Below are 25,627 nucleotides of genomic sequence, written 5' to 3'. Positions count from 1 at the left end.
CGCGCACCAGCGACTCCTGTGGCGGGCCGGGCGCAGTGCACGCTAACCAAGTTGCCAGGTGCACGGTGTTTCCTCCGACACATTGGTGCGGCTGGCTTCCGGGTTGGATGCGCACTGTATTAAGAAGCAGTGCGGCTTGGTTGGGTTGTGTATCGGAGGACGCATGACTTTCAACCTTCGTCTCTCCCGAGCCCGTACGGGAGTTGTAGTGTTGAGACAAGATAGTAGCTACTAAAAACAATTGGATACCATGAAAGAAATTGGGGAGAAAAAGGGGTAAAAATTAAAGTAAACATTTAAAAAAAAAAAATGTTTTATTATAATCTTTGCCCCTGACACTATCATTTCTAATGTGCATAGGTCAGGTCATAGGACGGTCATTGGAACAATACAGAATATCATTCAACTAACCGATGAACAGCAGGGAATCTTACAGACTGTGGAAAACAGAAATTTGATTTGATTTGATTTGATTTGATTTTGAGAAAGGAAAATGCTGTACACTGCTGCTCATGCTCCCACGTAATTTTATTATAACAATGTTTCGAACCTTAGGTCTTCTTACAGACTGTTCCTTTGAAAGGGCAATCTGTGATTTTAGCAATAACCTGACCTCAACCCAATTGAGATGGTTTGGGATGAGTTGGACCACAGAGTGAAGGAAAAGCAGCCAACCAGTGCTCAGCATATGTGGGAACTCCTTCAAGACGGTTGGAAAAGCAGTCCTTATGAAACTGGTAGAGATAATGCCAAGAGTGTGCAAAGCTGACATAAGGCAAAGGGTAGCTACTTTAAAGAATCTCAAATATAAAATATATTTTGATTTGTTTAACACTTGTTTGCTTACAACATGATTCCATATGGGTTATGTCATAGATTTGACGTCTTCACTATTATTCTACAATGTAGAAAATATTACAAATACATAAAAACCCTTGAATGAGTAGTTGTCCAAACCTTTGACTGGTACTGTATATACACTTCAAAGCAATTGATATTCCTCAATAGGTAGATAGGTAGAAGACAAATAGAGAGGGATTTATGACCTATTCTTTCAAGGATGACATCTTAACTTCAGTTAGAGACATCAATACAGATAGCTGTGTACAGTGGTTCCTCCTTTAAAAGTTGTGTCACACTGCGGCACACCCTGTGTGCTGCTGCAGCATTCTGTGGCATGTCATTTAATTCTCAGCCATTTCTTCTGTTACTGGAAGTTATTGCTAGTTTGACCACCAGAGGGCATCTTTGAGAAGCGTTTGATAGTATTCCGTATTGGCGTTACCAGAGAATTTGAAACATTTTTTGGAATAACATAGTAACTGGGATTGATTTAAAGAAATGCTTAATTAATTTGATTAAAATGATTGTGTTTCCATTCAGAGAAAAATTGTCCATTTGTAAATTCAGACCGTTTTGCTCTCGGAGCACACGTTCGGTCCAAGGAGTAGGGTTGATTTGAGCATTCTGGCCTTACAACGGCAGTCAAGCACCCAAGCTAACATTGGCTAGCTACTTCCAGACGCAAATGAGACCACTTGGACCATTTTACTCGCCCTAGCAGAGCTGGTAAGGCAGCTTTTGTGTTAACCAGAGTGTTGTTGACTGTAAATGTGCTGCTTGAAACAATTTAATTACGCTTTTTTTCTGACGTTTCCTGACACCGGCAATATTCAACGGGTGTTGAGCGCTTGTAAAGTAATAATTCTGCGCTCTGGTACACTCAGACGAGAGTGCTCTGAAATCTGTGTAGATAGTAGGCTGGACACATTACATTTTTAACAACTTTCTTTTCTGATAAGCTAGTTCATTGCATCCACCATGGAGCCCAGTTTCATAATATGACCATATTTCCCAGCTGCTTGCTGTCGTTTTGAAGTTATCGCGAAAAAACAGGCCTTATTTTAGTGCATTTTTTTCCCTGCCAGCTCCTATTAGTTCTATTGAGCACCGTGGCACCAACTCGCCTTCCGAACGTTCTATTCCCAGCTTATTGTTCAACGTCACAATATCTGCTACGCTATTGATGGCAATGAGACCTGCTCACTTTGTTTTATAGTTAAAATGTAAACAACAAAGTGTAAACAACAAAAATAATACTGGAATTCTGCGGTCTTCCCATTGTTTCCTATGGGGGAAATATCGGCATGTCTGTCTATTTCGCCAAATATCTCGCATGTGAGACGTGTATATTTAGATTTTTTTTCAAGCCGGGTGTAACCGGTGTGAAATGGCTAGCTAGAAAACGCACTAATAGCGTTTAAATCGGTGACGTCACTCGCTCTGAGATCTTGCATAAATGCTTTAGCTTGCTAGATTCTTTACATCCAATGTTTCACGAGACGACAGCCTGGTTTTCTGGTTTTCTCAGGTGTCCCTAAAACATTAAACAACACGAATTACAAATTAATTCTCCTAACACTAGCTAGTTGGCTAATGTTAGCTAGTCAGATAACTTGCTAAATAGCGATTTTTGTAAATTAACTTTATGACAAAAAAATATGCACAAATGTTTAACTCTACATTAACTAACATATTCCTCTCAATTGTAAATGTTTTGCCTGACTCGTTATGATGTTACAACAACTTACATCTGGTTCCACAGTAAAGTTTTGTCAGCCATCTTTGTTGAAGAACGCCACAAGGGTGGCTGGCGTCAAAATTCATCATTGGAACCACTCGATATGATTGGTCATATAAAAACCTTGGGACCCAATGCATAATGAGTGCTCTAACTCCCCCTTGTGGTGGTCTGGAGCAATGAAGCCGTGACTCTGGGTACTTCTAAGTCCCGCAGTGCAAGCTCGCGACTTTTAAAGGAGGAACCACTGTACCTTAAATGGAGGGAGTAACCACAACTAATGCAGTGTCGCAATATCTCCCAGATGGGTGCTAATCATGGATAGTGGCTGAGGTAAGTTTCCCTCCAATCAACGTAATGCAATTTGATGATCATAAAAAAAGCACAGAAATCAATTCCTCACTGTAGAGGATCGTTAGCTGAAGTTAATTCTCAAATAGAACTTCAGTATTTGGAAATAGTTTCTTCTCATGCCATTTTGCTTCTTTGCTGTAAGATTGTAACACGTTAGGCCTATTTACCACACGGTGCTTCTGAAACATCAAAGCAGCCAACTTTATATTAAAAAACAAGTGAAGTCTGAGGCACAGTGGGTGTTGTGTGTATGTCCCTCGGGGAGACAGCATACTCACCACCCACCGGGCACACACTTGTTGATTTAGCGTTGTTTCCACGTCATTTCAATTAAATTACTTTGAACCAACGTGGAATAGACGTTGAATTGATGTCTGTGCCCAGTGTGAAGGGTCCAGGGTCATTGATGTTCAGATGGTGACAAAGTAATAACATACAAAAGGAAAATAGAAAGGCATACCAAATGAAAAGGATTCACCTACATGTGGGAAAGCCCTGCTGGGTCGGGGAGGCTACTCGATCAGCAATAACCAGCCAATCTTCTTCATCTATAGTATTATGGTGGTCCGCAAACATTCAAATCAAATGTTATTGGTCACATACACATGGTTAGCAAATGTTATTGCAAGTGTAGCGAAATGCTTGTGCTTCTAGTTTCGACAGTGCAGCAACATCAAACAAGTAATCTAACAATTCCACAACTACCAAATACACACAAATCTTAGTAAAGGAATGAAATAAGAATATATACATATAAATATATGGCTGAGCAATAACAGTGGCATAGGCAAGATGCAACAGATGGTCTAAAATACAGTATATACATATGAGATGAGTGATGCAAGATATGTAAACATTATTAAAGTGCCATTATTAGTGACTGGTGATCCATTTATTGAAGTGGCCAGTGATTTCAAGTCTGTATGTAGGCAGCAGCCTCTCTGTGTTAGTGATGCCTGTTAACAGTCTTGATGAGATAGAAGCTGTTCAGTCTGTCGGTCCCAGATTTGATGCACCTGTACTGACCTCACCTTCTGGATGGTAGCGGGCAGTGGCTCGGGTGGTTGTTGTCCTTGATGAGCCTTTTTGCCTGTGACATCGGGTGCTGTAGGTGTCCTGGAGGGCAGTAGTTTGCCCCCGGTGATGCGTTGTGCAGATCGCACCACCCTCTGGAGAGCCTTGCCGTTGTGGGCAGTGCAGTTGCCATTCCAGGCGGTGATATAGCCCAACAGGACTCTCTCGATTGTGCATCTGTAAAAGCTTGTGAGGGTTTTTGGTGACAAGCCAAATTTCTTAATTAAGCCTCCTTAGGTTGAAGAGGCGCTGTTGCGCCTTCTTCACCAAGCTGTCTGTGTGGGTGGACCATTTCAGTTTGTCCGTGATGTGTATGCCGAGGAACTTAAAACTTTCCACCTTCTCCACTGCTGTCCCAACGATGTGGATAGGGGGATGCGCCCTCTGCTGTTTCCTGAAGTCCACAATCATCTCTTTTGTTTTGTTGACTTGTTTTGTTGAGTGAGAGGTTGTTTTCCTGACACCATACTGATTCGTTAGAGGTGCATGTGTCCGCCTATTGTTCTGGTGTGTGAATTCATTCCACTTTGTGACACAAAAAGGGGAGGGGAAAGGGAAGATCACTCCTTGTTAATCAACTCAGTACATCTGCTCCAGCTACCGCTACCCCTATCGATTGGGATAGCATAGTGGAACTGGACTGTCCAGCGATGGCCTAACTACTTCCCTATATCTATTTCTAACAAAACAGGCAATTCATCAGCTGAAATTAAATGCTATTGCAACTTATGAAACCTGGCCATCACAAGCTTTGTATGGTGTGTATTGGATTACAATTTCAATTGTCTCCCTTGTTCCTTTCAATTTCCAATGGTGGTCATGGGTAGATGTACAATTGAAACCCAGGTTTCAGCTAATGTGTCACTGACAGAGTTAACTGCACAATAAAAATGATGGCATGATGAGGCCCCTTTTTCTTTTGAGAGGAAAACTCTGGATATAATATGTGACACTGAAAGTGACAGGTAAATGTCTTTCATCAGTCTTTCAAAGTCAGTCTGCGATAGAAGGAAAAAAACAAGACCATGGTGCATAACACTGACTTTTTTAATAGAATTCATTTATAACAAATGGAACTTGTGTCAGCAAAGAACTGATTTTCATACAGACTTCTTTCGCCACCAATGTAACCTAATTAAGAAAATAAAAAGCACTCCTTTCATTCAGAAAAAAAAACGGTTTACACTTACAACTAATAAGAGGTAATTGTATGATTCATTTTAACAAGCCTTTTTTTTTTTTTACAATTTCATGAATTAATTTCAGTCTATGCATCCAGACAAGAGATAGATAGAGAGAGCAAAGAGAACACAACGTTTATTTCTGTAATGACACTCCAAGCTTGAATGGCGAAGCCACGTTAGTTAATAACAGATGGTTGGGACAAATTTCTGAAAGTTGTCTTCTGGAATAATCACGGATGCTTTTTTTGCCACAAACTTTTTTTTTGTCTTTTACTCAAAGTCGATCCTTTTTATGTGTTATTTACATACACACAAAGTGAACGTTGAAGGAGATTCTTACAGATGGGTTCAAGTAATATATTATTGGGTTCAGAATCAATAGGGCAGTGCATAGTACAAAGATAAAGAAAGTGCAATTCTTCCTATTAGGCCGGCTGCAGCCATTCTGCAATGTTTCACCATGCATAATTGAAATAAAAAAAATCAAGATGGGAAAACAAAATGAAAGTTGTGGATCAGTTAATGTGCACAGACTCCGGAACTAAGTACATAAAATATGGCATCGAGGTTAAATAATAATAGCACTTTTATACGGTTATGACAAGAGTTGAAAAAAAGCACCTAATTTAAAAAAAAAAACGAAACAATTTAGCTGCTTGAAATAAAAAGGGAAAGAAAGCACCTGGAATGCACATCCACAAAGCCATCAAAGAGCGCGAGGGTCAAATAAATGTGGGGTTAAAATTATATGTTGTGTCCTCAACCCAAAAAACATAATTCAAATTTTGGATACACCAACTCATTCCAGGGTTTTTCTATATTTTTACTATTTTCTACATTTTAGAACAAATATTGAAGACATCAAATCTATGAAATAACAAATATGGACTCATCTAGTAACCAACAAAAGTGTTAAATAAACTCTTTAAAGTAGACACTCTTTGCCTTTATGACAGCTTTGCACACTTTGGCATTCTCTCAACCAGCTTCATGAGGTAGTTATCTGGAATGCATTTCAATTAACAGGTGTGCCTTGTTAAAAGTTCATTTGTGGAATTTCTTTCCTTCTTAATGTGTTTGAGCCAATCAGTTGTGTTGTGAAAACATAGAGGTGGCATACAGAAGATAGCCCTATATGTTAAAAGACCAAGTCCATATTATGGCATGAATAGCTCAAATAAGCAAAGAGAAAACATTTCAAGAACTTTGAAAGTTTCTTCAAGTGCAGTGGCAAAAACCATCAAGCATTTTGATGAAACTATCTCTACCGCCACAAGAAAGGAAGACCCAGAGTTACCTCTGCTGCAGAGGATACATTCATTTGAGTTACCAGCCACAGAAATTGCAGCCCAAATAAATGCTTCACAAAGTTCAAGAAACAGACACATCTCAATATCAACTATTCAGAGGAGCCTGTGTGAATCAGGCCTTCATGTTCGAATTGCTGCAAAGAAACCACCACTAAAGGACACCAACTAGAAGAAGAGACTTGCTTGCGCCAAGAATCATGCGCAATGAACATTAGACCAGTGGAAATCTGTCCTTTGGTCTGATGAGTCCAAATTTTATATTTTTATTTCCAACAGCTGTGTCTTTGTGAGACACAGAGTAGGTGAACGGATGATGTCCACATGTGTGGTTCCCACCGTGAAGCATGGAGGAGGAGGTGTGATGGTGTGGGGGTGCTTTGTTGGTGACACTGTCTGTGATTTATTTAGAATTCAAGGCACACTTAACCAGTATGACTACCACAGTATTCTGTAGCGATACACCATCTCATCTGGTTTGAACTTAGTGGGACTCTAATTTGTTTTTTAACAGGACAATGACCCAACACACCTCCAGGCAGTGTAAGGGCTATTTAAACAAGAATGAGAGTGATGTAGTCCTGCATCTGATGACCTGACCTCAACAATCACCCGACCTCAACCCAATTGAGATGGTTTGGGATGAGTTGGACTGCAGAGTGAAGGAAAAGCAGCCAACAAGTGCTCAGCATATGTGGGAACTTCTTCAAGACTTTTGGAAATACATTCCAGGTGAAGCTGGTTGAGAGAATGTCAAGCGTGTGCAAAGCTGTCATCAAGGCAAAGGGTTGCTACTTTGAAGAATCTAAAATATATTTTGATTTGTTTAACAATTTTTGGGATACTACATGATTCCATATGTGTTATTTCATAGTGTTGATGTCGTCACTATTATTCGACAATGTAGAAAATAATACAAATAAAGAAAAACCTTGAATGAGTAGGTGTGTCCAAACTCCGACTGGTACTGTACATATTCCGCACTAGCAGACGTAAAACACAATTAAGTACTGTCAGATTTGTAATTAACTGTTCCAACAGTTTGTATATTTCTGCAACTGTTTATAATTGCAAATACATGTATCAGTCTAATACTTTCCAGCCTGAGGCATACTGATTGTCTATATACTGTACACTGTGTCCGTTTGCTGGAGTCCGTTTGACTCATTGGAAATAGAGAAAATGCTTTTCACTGTTAAGTTCAGTAAAAGCTCATGGACTCCGCTAATTGTCCCATGATGCATGTCTGTGTCGACAACAGGCATTTGGCTTTGACTCCCTTAATTTTCCTAACATTCTTAATAGTCCTAGTTTGTTTAAAATGCACATTGACTGGTTGCCTCTCTTTGAATATACATCTATCCCAATTAAGTGCTGGATCTTTTTATAGATTTAAGAACTTGAAATGAGAACAAAAGGACAAAAGGACAATGCGAATGGGGGGGTAAAAATGCTCTGCTATTTTTTTACAATTATTTTCACTGAGCCACAAGAAGGCCACAGAAACTGAAAATAGAAAGCCTTGCCATGTGCGTATTTGCATATATAATTTCATATTATGTAACAAATGAATAATTAAGATAGAAATGAAATATACAGTTATATGAACTATATGCATGGACTACTCAAATATTACAATAATGTGTTAAATGAACGTTATAAAAAAACAGACAGAAATATAAGGCACTCTAAATGCAAAATGAAAACATGTTACGCTGTTGAGCGTTTTAACACCTCAAGAAGAAAGTGACGTCTTTGTACCTTGTCCTAGTGTGTGGAACATTGACTTAGTCTAAGCGACCCCCTGCTATGGAACTACAAACTTTCTGAGCGTATCTAAATGCACTGGTGATACGTCGAGTGACACGTTCCCCACCTACATGCCTCACCACAACAATGTCATGACTAACAAAGTATCCATATGAACCCTATTCATAATACACCTATTTATTGCACAAGAAAATATGCACTGATTACGTTTTGTCCTACTGATGTGCATTCCAGTGAAAAATCTTTTAATTTCCCCCAAAGTATAGACATCTCATTATGGACTCTTTCATATACAATCCATTCGTTTTATATATGTACTTTATTTCAGTAGACATATGTTATAGGTTATGATCATATTATAATTCATATATCATTCATATCTGTCATCTTCTATATACCATAAATATGTATATATCACGTATCTTATCCATCAGGTGCTCATCTTTACCTTCATTCTAACATGGAAGAACTAAGATAATCGGTAGCAGCAACTTCATACTTTGCTCATCCCTGTTGATTCCACAAAGCCCCCAGTTTATCGCATGAGTGTGTAAGTAAGTTATTGTGTATCCGATATTGGACAAATAAGACAAAACTAAAAAAAAAACCTGTAGCAAAGTCAACATTTGGTAGTGTGAATACAGGACTGCACATATTGAGACAAACAAACCCCAAAAAATTTGCAAGAATAAGTAAAAGAGCAAAGACTTTTCTCTGCATGACGGTGCATACATTAGAACAGTTCTACAGCTTAAAAAAATACAACTCGGAAGAGAAAAGTGAACGATTACGCAAATACTTTGTTTGATTCACTTTGTCGAGTGATACGTTTTGTTAATAAAAAAAGGAAATCAAATTTCACACAGTTTAAAATAAAGCACATATCAACTGTATAGTAAAGTACTAAAAAACTAAATCAATAGGTTTTATTTGTTTCATATATCTTTAAACATTCCCCCTTTCCCCCCCCAATTCTTTAAATGATGAACGTTGCGACAGGAAACGGGGTATTTTTTTCATAGTGGACCAAGCACTGGTGTCTTCTTTTTCAAAGGATAGATGTCTCTGTGTCGTTTGATTGTGGAACAGAAATGTCTCTTTACAATGTGCATCAAGTTTTAAGCCATTCTGTGTGCCTCCATTTCTCTCTCTTGTGGTTCGTAATATGATGCATTACTTGTCGATGTAATAGTACGTTGTGTTATTATTTTGTTTGTGTTTCTTTCAGTATTTTTTAACCCAAGACGAATCCTTGAAGCAACAGAAAAAAAATAATTCCATAAGATGCTTCAACAGTCAGGATTCCCTCTCTGTTTCCCGTGTCAGGATGAGTTCCATGGGTTTTGGGAAACACTTGGTCCTCCAGGAATAATCTTTATGATTTTTTTGAAATTTTTGTGTCTCACATCTAACACTTAGGGCTCTATTCAATCAGATCCGCTTTAGCCGACATCCGTGTAGTGGTTGTTTTGACGGTGTTGGAGGTGGAACTGCGTTAGAGCTGTCAAATTCACAGGTGGCTCCCGGCATTACACCTAAAGTGGGCATTGCCATGGCCTGAATGTTGTCGCATTAACAGAATTCCAATGCAGCCTCGTTTACAAGTTGGAACACTGGAATGTGAGATAAAATCTACACCTCCATTTTGATGATAGAAACCCTCATTATTTCCTTTAATGATTTTTCTATTTGAGTGTAATTATTTCCATATAGCCTACACGTTCTCGCTCTGAACTTCTAATGCGAGTGGGGTGGGTGTGGCTTCATGACAAGGCTCGCAAGAGCAGCTGCTCACCGATTTGACTGCTCCAACGCAGTTCCACCTCCGACACTGCCAAAACATCTGCTATGCGGGTGTCTGCTATCGCCGGTTAACACTTGATCTGATTGAATCTAGACCTAAACTGAGTCTTTAGTTAGGAGTTAAGAAGTACTTTCTCAAGCAGGAAATTATGGCTCAGAAGAGAGGCTCGCTGGGGTTGTCCAAGGGCCTTCTGCTTTTCCTCCGGGAGAGGGACTCTTACGTTGCATAGTGGTCAAAGCTTCCAAGGTATTCCAAACCAGCTCTATAACAGAACTGGTATTGATCCTGAGGAGAAAGGAGAGGAGTAAAATTTGTCATTGGTCCAAAATGTTTGTCACCATTTTCCAACCAGGTCCTATTCATTTGTTTATTTCTCTGTCTTTCTTTTCTGTCTCTCTCCATATGTATGATCTTTAGTTTCCATGGACTCAATCATTCTCTCTTTCTCCGTCTGCCACGTTCACATTTTCATTTGCTGCTGCTCAGAAATTAGATGAATAAAAATGTACTTAATTCACCACAGAGTAGAAGATTGCTGCTTTTAAGCAATTTCAGAGAACCACTTGTAAGCTATTGTGTATCTTTTCTATAGATCTTGGAAACAGTTGTCTGTCATCCATTCAAATGATATTTTGTAGACGGCAAGTGGAATTCTGTATCTGATGAGCATCAATTTGTATACACAGTCTTTCTGTGAAAACACAGAGGAAATATGACTGCTGACTCAATATGACTGCTGACTTCACCATGTAACAGAGAAGTGGCTACCTGATAAGTGCACAGATTATGTTGATAATTCACTGTGCTGGGTAACTGCAGTCATTTCAATTCAAGGATAATCCTGTGTGTTCCGTTTAAATGCTAAGTGTGTGGTGTTGTGGGTTGTTTGCTCAACCCAGCACATGGTAAATCTTTTTGAGACGTACTACTTATAAATAGCTGTGGGTTGTTACCTGCCTAATAGTTAATAGTATACACTGCGTGTACAAAACATTAATGACATCTGTTTATTTCCATGACATAGGCTGACCAGGTGAAAGCTATGATCCCTTATTGATGTCACTTGTTAAATCCACTTCAATCAGCGTAAATTAAGGGGAGGTGACAGGTTAAAGAAGGATTTTTAAGCCTTGAGATATGTATTTTGCATGTGTGCCATTCAGAGGGTGAATGTAAAATGTAAGTGCCTTTGAACGGTAGTAGGTGCCAGGAGCAGGGGTTTGGGTCAAGAACTGCAATGCTGCTGGGATTTTCACGCTTAACAGTTTCCCATGTCTAAATAGAATGGTCCACCACCCAAAGGACATCCAGCTAACTTGATACAACAATGGGAAGCATTGATGTCAAAATGTGCCATCATCCCTTTGGAACACTTTCAACACCTTGTAGAGTCCATGCCCCAAATAATTGAGGCTGCTCTGAGTGCAAGGGGGGGTGCAACTCAAAATTAGGAAGGTGTTCCTAGTGTTTGGTATAGTTAGTGTATAAAGTACAGGTAAACAGGGTATCTCACCTCTGTCTGCACCATGGCCGGTCTCTGTGTCCGGAGCATTTTCACTGTCTGGAAGATATCCACCACGCCCTCATACCTCATTCGCTCTAATACGATGCTGAGGGTGATGAAGACACCGGTCCTACCCACACCAGCACTGCAAGAAACAATACAAAGATTATCAGACAGAAAATTAACAGTCTGAGAACCTCCAATCTGACCAGACAAAACACCACATCACCAGACAAAACACCACATGACCAGACAACACCACATGACCAGACAAAACAACACGTGCTCAGACTAAACAACACATGACCAGACAAAACACAGTCTCGACAAAACAACAGTCTAGACAAAACGACACAATCTAGACTAGACTATTTATAAACAAACTGCATTATTTGTCTTTGTTCACTAGACTGTTTATATATTAATGTTCCCCACTTGCCATGATATCTCACAGGACTGCTGTGGGGTGTCTGGGAGCTAATTTAATGTCTGGATAGATCATTAATCTGATCGTTTATCCTGGTAAGATCAAAGTTAAGCACCACTGTTTCCACTGCAAGTTGAGCTAAATCTTTTAAATACAATTAAACGTTGTGGTCTGTTATTGTACTTGCTTATCATTATAAACTGTTTGTAAATGATATAAAACTCCATAAAATATTGTTTTGAATGTGGCTCCTTACCTACAATGGACAGATATAGGCCCATCTTGGCCAAACTGTTCTTTTGTTTTATGAACTTGGCCAATGAAATCGATGAATCCCTCTCCCGATTTTGGCACTCCTTGCTCGGGCCAGTCTGTAAACTGAAACTGCCTTACCGTCCGTGACTGTCCGTCCTGGACAAATAGGGAGAGAGAATACAGTGTGTTCACTTGAATGGAACGTCAAGCCAAGAGGATGAAGTCAAGACAACCTGTACATAGCACTTGACAAACAGGCCACATAAGAAGATAGTCGAGGAAAAAAAGAAAACGGACAATCTCGATATGCCTCAGTAATGACGCTGTCTTTTGTGTGCTTTTCCATTGAAGATATCAATATCGGTCATTAACGAATCAGGGAGCCGCGAGGCACAAAGTTATAAGCACCAGAGACAGGTGTTTGTTACTAAAGATATCTGTAATTTTCACCTGACTGTATTAAAATATGAATAGTAAAGACGCTAAGTCCTTTGATGTGCCTGAGCTTTGGCAGGCTCTTGAAAAGCTGTCTTTGAGGGTGTGCATTACTTAAGTGATATTGTATCCCTTTGATAAGGGGAAGCAATCCCATTGAGGTTCCAGTGTAACACACACTACAAAGGAGAAGCCTGCACCATTTATCAGTGTAAGCCTTTGATGGAATTAAGTCCCAGCGGCTCAAGGCTGCCATGCTCCGTATTTGTTTTTACACCTTTGACACATGTCATAATTCCCTCAAATATATTTCTGCATATATTCATTTAAAAACCTCCAGTTCGGTATAAACAACTTATTAGATGTGGGTCCCAGATGTTGGCTTGAGGACTACTGCACAGTTAAAAACCCCGGTCAGTAGGAGTCGGCCAACTGTCAGTCCAAGTCTCAATCTGAACCGTTAAAATCAAATGGCTCAAAGAAGTGGTAGCGAGTGCTGCCAAGTTTTTATCATGAAACAGAGTTATTCAAAGACAAAAACTTCAAAGTAGACAGATTTATGCGTTTGACCCAACTCCACACAATAAACAACGAATCTGATATATTTTGACAAAAACTACAAAGTCAGGAACGCTTCGTAGCACTGTCAAATCTCAGTGAGCGTTTGAACAGTAAAAGACGGGTGTACAACAGTATAGTACTTACCCTGGCGTCAGTCACTTTGAACTCTCTCAGGATGTACTGGGGCATGTTGTACTCAGCCATGGGGTCCACCACAAAGTACTGGTATCTGGCCGACCTCTCTGCTGGCCAATACTGGTGGCATTTTTCCTGCAGCGGGGGAAAAACAACAGAAACAAACCCCATGAGTGAGATTACCTCATACGGTACAATGAAATTCCAACAGAGTATGGCTGTACATGCTGTTTACGATGGCCCATTGTTGGTCTGAATTCAATTTATTTTGAATGTTCGCATAGTTCATTTCTATATGTATTGTCAGTTATGTTATCATGTTAAAGTATTCGCAACATTTGGTTAGCATGGCCAACAGAGTGCACAGAAACAACATAGTTTAGCATGACATACCCTGCCCATTTCTCGGAGCTTCGTTAGCATGACTACGATGGTGGAGTTATGCTCCCAGAGCATCCTCCAGAAGTCCTCTGTCGTCTCCGCTAGCGGCCCTTGCGTGGCAATATAGGCTTTCTGTTGCCTGAAACAATATACAAATATTCAGAATCACAAAATACAAGGTAGAAGTGGACTACTAGGAGTCTCAATAATTCAACCACATTGGTCAACATGTTGAAAGAAGCTCTCCTCACCTGTATCCATCTATGAAACTGGCATTGATGTAGTCGGAGCCTTCCACCCCTCGGATTGGCTGAAGACACACTCGCGTGGACTCGTATGGCATTATGTTCACAAGGCGGTTCTTGAACTTGTTGCAGGGGAGATTGGCACTGATGAATCGCGAGGTATGGGCTTTAGTGTTGGCTAAACGCTGCAGAGAGGAAGATAAGAAGCACTGCCTTTAGGTGACTGTTGGCTAATGCAGCTCTCTCCTTTATTTTCCTAGTGTCTGGCTTGAGGGTGACATTAAAAACAGGGGGCTTGTGTAATATAATGCTGGCAAAAGTGAGGGAAGGACTTAGTAGGATTATGGGTGCTCGGCTGCCAAACATTCTGAACGTGAAAAGGCTACACTTTTCAACCTCATATTCATCATCTCCAGCACCAAACCAGTGTCTACATATGTGAAAACACTGCGTTTCTATGATCTGTGGTTAAAAATATAAGAAGAAAGGCCCCAAAAATGCTTCTCTTTGACATCAAAGGGTAGCATTAAAAGTTAAAGAAAATTGTGATTTTCTAAACAGGCAATGAGTTTTTAAATGCTTCAACTTTTGATGATGTCATCGGGTATATCTTTTTTACTTGATATTTTTTTCTATAAAATGTATAAATCTGCCGTTTTCACATATGTAGACACTGGTATTGTGCTGGAGATAATGAAAACGAGGTTGAAAAGTGGTGGAATTGCCCTTTAAGTATGTAAAGGAGAATCAAGGGAATTATTGCTGCTCCTCAGATTTGCCGTGCGGAGCAAAGAATTGCATGTTGTGATTAAACAAAAAAAAATCATGCCACAGCAAGCCTGATGTGGACAGGGCCATGGGTAATCTAACCTGTATCATCTCTTAGGGGTGCGTACCAAGCAAGGCCAAAAAGCATTACATACAGCACATATAACACACTGCAGACTGGCTGACTATGACCGGTGGGTTAGTTGGAACGAGGGGGTTGGGGTTTTCACATGAAACTGTATCTAACCACCCTCTGACTTTCAGTAAATACAAGAAATTAAAGTTTGCGATCCGACAAAATTGGACATAAAAAGTCACTGGCGCTTGCTAGAATGTTTTTTTTCTTATTTTCTTTATATAGCTAGTTCCTCTTTTGTCGGCATGGCCACTTTGGAACTATAAAGCAGGATATGAGCTGGAGCACATTGGTCTTGGGTTAGCATCCAGGCTGTCCAATATCTTTAAGTTGGCTGTTTGTCTGTAGCATTGCACCCTTTATCAGTTTATCTATTCCTTTTGCAATATATTTTTTAGAATTGCATGCTTACTCATGTAAGCCTCCTGCACAAGCTACTTTTACAACTAGATGCACTGTACTAAAACAATTCCCCTTGAAAATAAATTGCATTTTTGTGTGGATTTTTCCAATTATAATTTTTTTTTAAATAAAAGATCCATGGCAATAATACAACGCAGACCAACTCACCTTGAACTCCAGCTCCATGCCAGTTACGTTCTCTCCGCCCTCAATCCCAGTCAGCTTCTGGATGTAGGTGTAGAGGTTTCGGGCGGGCACTTCAGTGGTGCCGCAGGTGACGGCTTCCTGGAGCGCGTCGTGGATGAACACGTACTGGTCCTCCGTCTGCACCATGTAGTTCCGCTGGGCGCGCATCAGCGTCACGTGGCCGTAGATGTCCACTGTCTTCTCGTGCTTGATGCGCTCCAGCATAGCGTCGATCACGATGAAACAGCCCGTGCGGCCCACCCCGGCACTAAAGTATCCAAATACACACGAAGAGGGAGGGAAATGGTCAGAACTGACAAGGTTGACTTGCTTGATTTGAGACGCATTGACAATAGATGACTTGACCTAACTGTTTTAGTGGCTTGTCCAGCTTTACTGAAGAGACACTTGAATAACCGTTGAGGTAAGAACTCTATTGAGATAACGGGCCAATAGCGTCACAATTTCCTCTGCAGTTGCAACTTGATACAAGTCATGTTGACGGTCATTCCTGAAATCTGCCCCCAGATGTTACTGTAACGTTCTTGTTTATTATACCCCCTAACCCTAACCAATATAGCTTTGTTGTGCTGTGTAAGCCCATGATGAGAATGACTACTCTCCATTGGTTGATAATGAGTGACAGTTCAATGTTGAGAGAGGTGCCCTGTGTCAGCTGTGGGGAGCTGAAAAGTTCCCTGGCTACTCTAACACCTTGGCCACGCTGCCAACCCCTTGGCTGCTGCAGTGCTGACCATTTTGACTTTGAGTGTAATCAAATCTGATGTGGTGCTGCGGAACCAGTGGGAGTTGGAGAGTGGCTTTGGCTGCAGTTGTCTGGACATGCCCAGATTCACAAAACACTTAAACAAAAACTTAAGAAGCTTAATTTTAAAAAAAAGAAGTTCATAAGTGCAATTCCTCAACAATATCTTAAGATTTCACATTTTTCTTACGAACTTCTCAAATATCTTCTTACGAACTTCTAGAGGAGTGTCGCTAGGCAACCGATCTAGATAGCTATATTGCGAAGCGATGACAATCATGCTCGCACATTTCTTACTGAGATGACAGTTTGAAAATATGTTTTTTGGTTTAAAACAATCACTACTGAAACTTTCAGAGGAAGTTTGTGAGTGAATGAAACATGTTCAATTGTTTTCATTAGTTTAGGGTTTAGCTAGAGTATTCACACACCCACCGTAACTTTTTCCATGCTGTTGTGTCACTGGCATACACATAATATCCCATAATATCAGAGTGGAATAATGTTTTTAGAAATGTTTACAAATTAATTAAAAATTAAAAGCTGAAATGTCTTGAGTCAATAAGTATACTTATGGCAAGCCTAAATAAGTTCAGGACCAAAAATTGACTTAACAAGTCACATAATAAGTTGCATGGACGCATACAATTATCTGTAAGGTCCCCAAGTCGAGCAGTGAACTTCAAAAACCGATTCAAAGACCAGGCAGGTTTTCCAATGCCTTGCAAAGAAGGGCACCTATTGGTGGATAAAAAAAATACAATTAAAAAGCCTACTTTGAACATCTGCTGTATCAAAGCTGTATCAATACAGCCAGTCACAAAGATACAGACGTCCTTCCTACCTCAGTTGCCAAAGAGGAAGGACACCGCTCAAGGATTTCACCATGAGGCCAATGGTGACTTTAAAACAGTGACAGAGTTTAATGGCTGTGATAGGAGAAAACGGAGGATGGATCAACAACATTGTAGTTACTCCACAATACTAACTTAAATGACAGAGTGAAACGAAGGAAGCCTGTACATAATACAAATATTCCAATAAGGCACGAAAATAAAACTGCAAAACATTTGGCAAAGAAATTAACTTCATGTCCTGAATACAAAGCATTATGTTTGGGGCAAATCCAACACAACGCAAATTATTTTCAAGCATGGATGTGGCTGCATCATGTGCTCGTCATTGGCAAGGACTAGGGAGCTTTTTAAGATAAAAATAAACGGAATAGAGCTAAGCAAAAGGCTAAATCCTAGAGGAAACCCTGGTTCAGTCTGCTTTCCAACAGACACTGGGTGACAAATTCACCTTTCAGCAGGACAATAACCTAAAACACAAGGACAACTATACAAAACGACATTGAATGTTCCTGAGTGGCCTAGCTACAGTTTTAACTTAAATAGGCTTGAAAATATATGGCAAGATTGAAAATTACAATGATCAACAACCAACTTGACAGAGCTTGAAGATATTTTTTCAAAGAATAATGTGCCAGTGTTGTACAATCCAGGTGAACAAATCTGTTAGGGACTTACCCAGAAAGACTAATTGCTGCCAAAGGTGATTCTTACTTGTATTGACTCAGGTGGTTGAATACTTACAGTGCCTTGCGAAAGTATTCGGCCCCCTTGAACTTTGCGACCTTTTGCCACATTTCAGGCTTCAAACATAAAGATATAAAACTGTATTTTTTTGTGAAGAATCAACAACAAGTGGGACACAATCATGAAGTGGAACAACATTTATTGGATATTTCAAACTTTTTTAACAAATCAAAAACTGAAAAATTGGGCGTGCAAAATTATTCAGCCCCCTTAAGTTAATACTTTGTAGCGCCACCTTTTGCTGCGATTACAGCTGTAAGTCGCTTGGGGTATGTCTCTATCAGTTTTGCACATCGAGACACTGACATTTTTTCCCATTCCTCCTTGCAAAACAGCTCGAGCTCAGTGAGGTTGGATGGAGAGCATTTGTGAACAGCAGTTTTCAGTTCTTTCCACAGATTCTCGATTGGATTCAGGTCTGGACTTTGACTTGGCCATTCTAAGACCTGAATATGTTTATTTTTGAACCATTCCATTGTAGATTTTGCTTTATGTTTTGGATCATTGTCTTGTTGGAAGACAAATCTCCGTCCCAGTCTCAGGTCTTTTGCAGACTCCATCAGGTTTTCTTCCAGAATGGTCCTGTATTTGGCTCCATCCATCTTCCCATCAATTTTAACCATCTTCCCTGTCCCTGCTGAAGAAAAGCAGGCCCAAACCATGATGCTGCCACCACCATGTTTGACAGTGGGGATGGTGTGTTCAGCTGTGTTGCTTTTACGCCAAACATAACGTTTTGCATTGTTGCCAAAAAGTTCAATTTTGGTTTCATCTTACCAGAGCACCTTCTTCCACATGTTTGGTGTGTCTCCCAGGTGGCTTGTGGCAAACTTTAAACAACACTTTTTATTGATATCTTTAAGAAATGGCTTTCTTCTTGCCACTCTTCCATGAAGGCCAGATTTGTATACAATATACGACTGATTGTTGTCCTATGGACAGAGTCTCCCACCTCAGCTGTAGATCTCTGCAGTTCATCCAGAGTGATCATGGGCCTCTTGGCTGCATCTCTGATCAGTCTTCTCCTTGTATGAGCTGAAAGTTTAGAGGGACGGCCAGGTCTTGGTAGATTTGCAGTGGTCTGATACTCCTTCCATTTCAATATTATCGCTTGCACAGTGCTCCTTGGGATGTTTAAAGCTTGGGAAATCTTTTTGTATCCAAATCCGGCTTTACACTTCTTCACAACAGTATCTCGGACCTGCCTGGTGTGTTCCTTATTCTTCATGATGCTCTCTGCGCTTTTGACGGACCTCTGAGACTATCACAGTGCAGGTGCATTTATACGGAGACTTGATTACACACAGGTGGATTGTATTTATCATCATTAGTCATTTAGGTCAACATTGGATCATTCAGAGATCCTCACTGAACTTCTGGAGAGAGTTTGCTGCACTGAAAGTAAAGGGGCTGAATAATTTTGCACGCCCAATTTTTCAGTTTTTGATTTGTTAAAAAAGTTTGAAACATCCAATAAATGTCGTTCCACTTCATGATTGTGTCCCACTTGTTGTTGATTCTTCACAAAAAAATACAGTTTTATAACTTTATGTTTGAAGCCTGAAATGTGGCAAAAGTTCGCAAAGTTCAAGGGGGCCGAATACTTTCGCAAGGCACTGTATCTACTCAAGATAACATTATTAGTGATTTATTTTTCATAGATTTAAAAAGAAAAAATCCACTTTGACAGAGTATTTTGTGTAGATCGTTAACAACAAATGACAATTAAATTCATTTTAATTACACTTTGTAACACAACAAAATGTGTAAAAAGTCAAGGGGTGTAAATATTTTTCGGAAGGCACTGTATCTTGGAATTAAGAACATTTCCAAGACGAAATCCAACAACATTATTTTTGAGAGTCAAAATTCTTAGTAAGAAACATAGGAAAAAAACGTAAGAACATTTCCAAAAACTTTATTGAAGAATAGTAATTTTTTGTACGTTTTGTGAATCCGTGCTGGTCTGCAGTCTGCGTTGTGGCTTTCTACTGACACTGCAATCACAGAGCACCCCCCACCTACAGTCTTCTCCAACCTGATCTGAGCTAATCACTATTTAATTACATTTTACATTTCAATTTAACCTCTATCTGAAGTGTCAAAAAGCACAAACACAAACACACAGTCTTGTACAGCTAACCTTGTGGGGACACACAAGTCAGTCCCATACAAATCCTATTTTCCCTAACCCCTAACCCCTAACCCTAACTCGAACCCATACTCTTACCCTAAACCTAACCTTAACCTTAACCCATAAAACTAACCTTAACCCTAACCCTAGCTCCTAAAACTAACCCTAGCTCCTAACCCTAACACTAATCCTAACCTTAACCCTAAACCCCCTAGAAATAGCATTTGACCTTGTGGGGACCAACAAACAGTCCTTAGTTGGTCAAATGTTTATTTGTTTACTATTCATGTGGGGACTTCTGGTCCCCACAAGAAAAGTTAAACACGTCCACACACACACAGACAAACACACAAGGCACACACACACAAACATCACACACACAATCATGGCACACACACACACAAATCACAAACATGGCACAAATACACAAACATGGCTCTCACACACACACACATACAAACATGGCACACACACACACACACACACACACACACACATATACACAAACATGGCACACGCAAAACACACACATCGCAAACATGGCACAAACACAAACAAATGTGTTTCACTTTTTTTCCTGTGTCACTGAGATGCGGGTAAATTTGCCGGGTATCTTTGTAAGAGAGTAGAGCAGCTGACTTCAATTACTGCCATTAGCTTAGCGCAATGTGTTAAAAGCACCTAATGGCTCTCAAGAAGGCACTGAAAAGCAGGCCTCTTCATTAAGAATCCCATCGGCACATTGTCACATTAGAGCCAGAAAAAAATGTCAAAGGAAAAGAGGGAAAATGTGTCGCTAATGTTTCACTTCTATTCAAAATAGATAGCAGCATAAACTTAACGACAAGGACAGACAGCTGAGGATATGTCTAATTTTCATATTATGCTAATTTTCTTTTTTTTTACCACGCAAAATACGTTTTGAACACAAACAATTTATTTGTAACTTTCATAGTGAGGTTATTTTTTGACAGTATTTATTCGATTTTCTTCACAATGGCATCGTTGAGGAGTATGAACTCCAGTCCGCCTGACAAGCTCTTGTGTCCCCCAGCCGAGCATTGACAAGACAGTCCTTGGCTGGCTGCTCTAAAGTAAATAGGTTATTCAACTCATTAAGTCGACATGGCTACGAGGTGCGAGCCACGCTCCCCTGCCTTTCTTCCCCTGATAGAGCATTTGTTTTTCATTTATACAAAGGGGAAAAAAGGGAGGGCAAAAAGATTCAAGACTGAGTTAAGATAGTCTCCCGGGGTCTAAGTCTGGCTAATGTGCCGTGGTGCAGCGGAGGCGGCATGGGAGAGAGAATTAAGACACATACGGGAGTCATTTGTTGCAGCAAAACATTATGTGCTTGCGTTTAAAATGGCCGACGTTCCCTGATTGATTTGGGGACGTGTTTCGACACAAGCTTTGTTGCGACTCTTAAGGTACAATTGAAGTCAGAAGTTTACACACACCTTAGCCAAATGCAATTAAACTCAGTTATTCACAATTCCTGACATTTAATCCAAGTAAAAATTCCCTGTCTTAGGTCAGTTAGGATCACCACTTTATTTTAAGAATGTGAAATGTCAGAATAATAGTAGTTATTTATTTCAGCTTTTGTTTCTTTCATCACATTCCCAGTGGGTCAGAAGTTTACATACACTCAATTAGTATTTGGTAGCATTGCCTTTAAATTGTTTAACTTGGGTCAAACATTTTGGGTAGCCTTCCACAAGCTTCCCACAATAAGTTGGGTGAATTGTGGCCCATTCCTCATGGCAGAGCTGGTGTAACTGAGTCAGGTTTGTAGGCACACGTTTTTTCAGTTCTGCCCACAACATTTTCTATAGGAGTGAAGTCAGGGCTTTATGAAGGCCACTCCAATACCTTGACTTTGTTGTCCTTAAGCCATTTGCCACAACTTTGGAAGTATAATTGGGGTCATTGTCCATTTGGAAGACCCATTTTTAACTTCCTGACTGAAGTCTTGAGATGTTGCTTCAATATATCCACGTACATCTCATTTCTCATGATGCCATCTATTTTGTGAAGTGCATAAGACCCTTCTGCAGCAAAGCACTACCACAAAATGATGCTGCCACCCCCGTGCTTCACGGTTGGGATGGTGTTCTTCAGCTTGCAAGCCTCCCCCCTTTTCCTCCAAACACAACGATGGTCATTATGGCCAAACATTTCTATTTTTGTTTCAACAGACCAGAGAACATTTCTCCAAAAAGTACGATCTTTGTCCCCATCTGCAGTTGCAAACCGTAGTCTGGCTTTTTTATGGCAGGTTTGGAGCAGTGGCTTCTTCCTTGCTGAGCGGCCTTTCAGGTTATGTCGATATAGGACTTGTTTTACTGTGGATATAGATCATTTTACCTGCTTCCTACAGCATCAGCATCTTCACAAGGTCCTTTGCTGTTGTTCTCTGATTGATTTGCACTTTTTACACCAAAGTACGTTCATCTCTAGGAGACAGAACGCGTCTCCTTCCTGAGCGGTATGACGGCTGCGTGGTCCCATGGTGTTTATACTTGCGTATTATTGTTTGTACAGATGAACGTGTTACCTTCAGGCATTTGGAAATTGCTCCCATGGATGAACCAGACTTGTGGAGGTCTACAATGGCTGATTTATTTGGATTTTCCCATGATGTCAGGCAAAGAGGCACTGAGTTTTAAGGTAGGCCTTGAAATACATCTACAGGTACACCTCCAATTGACTCAAATGATGTCTCAAATGATCAGAAGCTTCTGACATCATTTTCTGGAATTTTACAAGCTGTTTAAAGGCACAGTCAACTTAGTGTATGTAAAATTCTGACCCACTGGAATTGTGAAACAGTGAATTATAAGTGAAATAATCTGTCTGTAAACAATTGTTGGAAAAATGACTTGTGTCATGCACAAAGTAGATGTCAAAACCGACTTGGAAAAACTATAGTTTGTTAACAAGAAATTTGTGGATTGGTTGAAAAACGAGTTCTGATGACTCCAACCAAAGTGTATGTAAACTTCCCACTTCATCTGTAGTTAGCAAAGGCTCACGGTTGTTGCTGAACTTCTTGAGAAGAGATTGGTTTGTGTGTGTGTGTGTGTGTGTGTGTGTGTGTGTGTGTGTGTGTGTGTGTGTGTGTGTGTGTGTAATATTGCGTGTGAAATGTTCTCAGGAATATGAGGATATGAATCACATCCAGGGATTAAGGAGCAGCACGGCGGCTGGAGAAAACACGGCAAGCGTGAGACATTTTCTAACCCAGACCCAGCTGTTTCCAATCCTTCACTGCTCTTACAGTCCAGCCCCAAACGCCGGAGAGTGATGACCTGTGAGCAAGCAAGTGACAGAGTGACAGCGTCGAGCCAGAAAGATGGGAAGGTGGAGGAAGAAGAGGAGGGGGGGGGTGACATAGCCACTTGGCTCGCCTCTTCCGTTATCGGTAGAGAGAGAAAGAAAGAGAGAGTGGGGGAGAGAGAGGTAGAGAGCAAGAGATTGAGAGGTTCTTTACATTTGGCAGTTATAGGGGCTGGCTGGCCCTGATTCTGGGCCTATTTTCCACGTTCTCCCCAGCACTAACGACCTGTCTCTGGCTGCTCCGACAGGCGCGGCCAGCTGCTTTGGCCGTCCGCATACATCAGCGGCAGGCTAAAGTGGTTTCAGGTTTTTTTTCAGAGTGTGGGGAACGGGGGGATTGTACACTGTTAAAAACAGCTGTAACTGGACCCAGATTAGATGTAGTCTGGACAACAGTAAAAGCAATTACATGTTGTATTGTCACCAAATCTAGTTCGGTCATGCAAACTCTCTAGCTTATAAAGGCGTATTAAGGCGACCACAGAAAGACTATGCAATTATCTTCACATTTACAGTGTGTATCAAAATGCTGCCCTTCTACTTAGCATGACTTTTAGCGTATCAGCACTAAAAACAAGAGACTGTCTGAAAGGCAAAGCAGATGCATCAGAGGCACAGTCATAGCAACACTGGATTCTATGTATAAAGGAAAATGTGTTTCTATTCACCCTTTTGCAGTAAGCTTACATTGTTCTCCACAACCTCAAAAGCAGACACTGGCTGTGTTCAAAATGGCATCATATCCCCTACGGGCCCTGGTCAAAAGCAGTGCATTTCAAGCGCCATTTCAGATGCAGCCAATGACACATTTTTAACCCATCACGTGATGTCTGAGACGCGACCGCAGTCTCGCCGCTCAAAGTGCCTCAAGGAGAATACTCCATTTCACTGTGTGATGAGGCAGCAAGGTCAGACAGACAGACACAGACTTCCAACGGCCTTGCAGAAGACTAGACTTCTTTCCGTCAGACTAATGTTTACTCCTTCCTCCTCTTCATTTGAGACACCACTCTAATATGAACTTTGAACTACTGTCGGTGCTGATAGACTAGACCAGTGGTCACCAACCATTTTCTGAGTCAAGATCACGTTGAGTCAAAATACGAGCCCGAGATCTACCATTCAGATTTTCTTTTTTACTTGACTAAAAAAAAACAGAACCTACGCCTCTGCAACATTAACCTATTAAAAACAGTACTTAAGCAATTAGGTTTGTTTAGTAGGTTATATGCCCAATACATTATCACCGCATATTGTGTTTGCTTGAATTGCCCTCTATATGATCGCACCGGTAATAGATCCGTTTTTGTATTACTTGCGAGGCACAGCAGAGTGAGAATACATTAAAATAATTTGCTTTTCATTTTTATTTTACTGGGCTGATGGTGCCTGCATCTGATGGTCAGTCTCAGCGGAGGGAGAGAGCAGCAATCTGAGGATATGCCCTCTCAACAGCCCTCCACTCTCTCCATCCTCTGCTGAAACTGACCGAAAAGGGACACCATGTTCAAGTCGATAGTGAAACTCGAGTAGTGCCGCATTATTCCTGCCTCATGCACAAATGCATGTTGTTCCTCCTATGAACAGTGAAAGTGAAATATTCCTCGATATTAAAAAAGACCCAAGCCGCTATTAACAACAGTGCAAGCCTATCGATACAGTTTCCTAATCATTCATTACAGCAGCAGTGCTGGTTGTAGCACCAGTAGACGTAGGAAGAAGGTGCATTTTCTGGCGTATAAAAGTGTTGAATAAAAACTGTTGACAGTGCTGAGTAAGACATTTTTGGTCACCCTAGTCATGTTTTTAAACATTTTAAATCTCACAGTATCAATGTTTCTTTAACTTTCCTTTACGCATGCTACGTTACTGCAGACACGGTAACCTAAGCCATCCGATTGGCCAGCGTCAGGCCTATAGTGCACTTGATTTGCTCTCGGGGCCTGCCGGAACACTTCGCCTAACCGGCAGCTGAATCAAGTGTACCTACCATCAACAGAGTGAGCCGAATAAATACAAATATGAACACAAGGCTTTATTGTTGTTGTTTTTTTACAGAAATGTTTGGAATGCCTTGGAGATCGACCTGTTGGACTAGACGTGGTAGACATTCATATATAGAGTATTGTAATGAAAAAGCAGGGAGCAGGTCTCGAACCCTCGACCTTTGAGCCCGAGGTCCGGCGCGCTATCGACTGTGCCGCAAAAGCATGCTCGTGCAACAGGGTCGATTTCCGTGCTTATAAACCCAGGGTCGTTACAGTATGAATCTAAC

The 25,627-nt window shown here is 40.6% G+C and overlaps 1 protein-coding gene across 33 annotated transcripts in view; it reads right to left on the bottom strand.

Annotated features, from left to right (window-relative positions):
- Window positions 1-5,038: 5,038 nt before the first annotated feature.
- Window positions 5,039-25,627, bottom strand: part of LOC110500605 (receptor-type tyrosine-protein phosphatase delta) — a 612,371-nt gene continuing 591,782 nt past the window's right edge. For 31 of the 33 annotated variants that reach the window (XM_090214671.1, XM_090214666.1, XM_036958032.2 and 28 more), the window contains 7 exons: window positions 15,492-15,777; window positions 14,024-14,202; window positions 13,785-13,911; window positions 13,401-13,526; window positions 12,262-12,416; window positions 11,588-11,723; window positions 5,039-10,359 (listed from right to left, as the gene is read on the bottom strand). In XM_090214671.1, the coding sequence (XP_090070797.1) occupies window positions 10,291-10,359; window positions 11,588-11,723; window positions 12,262-12,416; window positions 13,401-13,526; window positions 13,785-13,911; window positions 14,024-14,202; window positions 15,492-15,777 (1,078 nt within the window). In that variant the 3' untranslated portion in view covers window positions 5,039-10,290. The remainder of the gene's footprint in view (window positions 10,360-11,587; window positions 11,724-12,261; window positions 12,417-13,400; window positions 13,527-13,784; window positions 13,912-14,023; window positions 14,203-15,491; window positions 15,778-25,627) is intronic. The other 2 variants (XM_090214698.1, XM_090214699.1) reach the window with 1 other exon arrangement.

This window comes from Oncorhynchus mykiss, chromosome 21 (genome assembly GCF_057628025.1).
Source record: "Oncorhynchus mykiss isolate SJ-2025 chromosome 21, ASM5762802v1, whole genome shotgun sequence".
NCBI lineage: Eukaryota > Metazoa > Chordata > Actinopteri > Salmoniformes > Salmonidae > Oncorhynchus > Oncorhynchus mykiss.
This window is presented reverse-complemented; position numbering and strand designations above follow the sequence as displayed.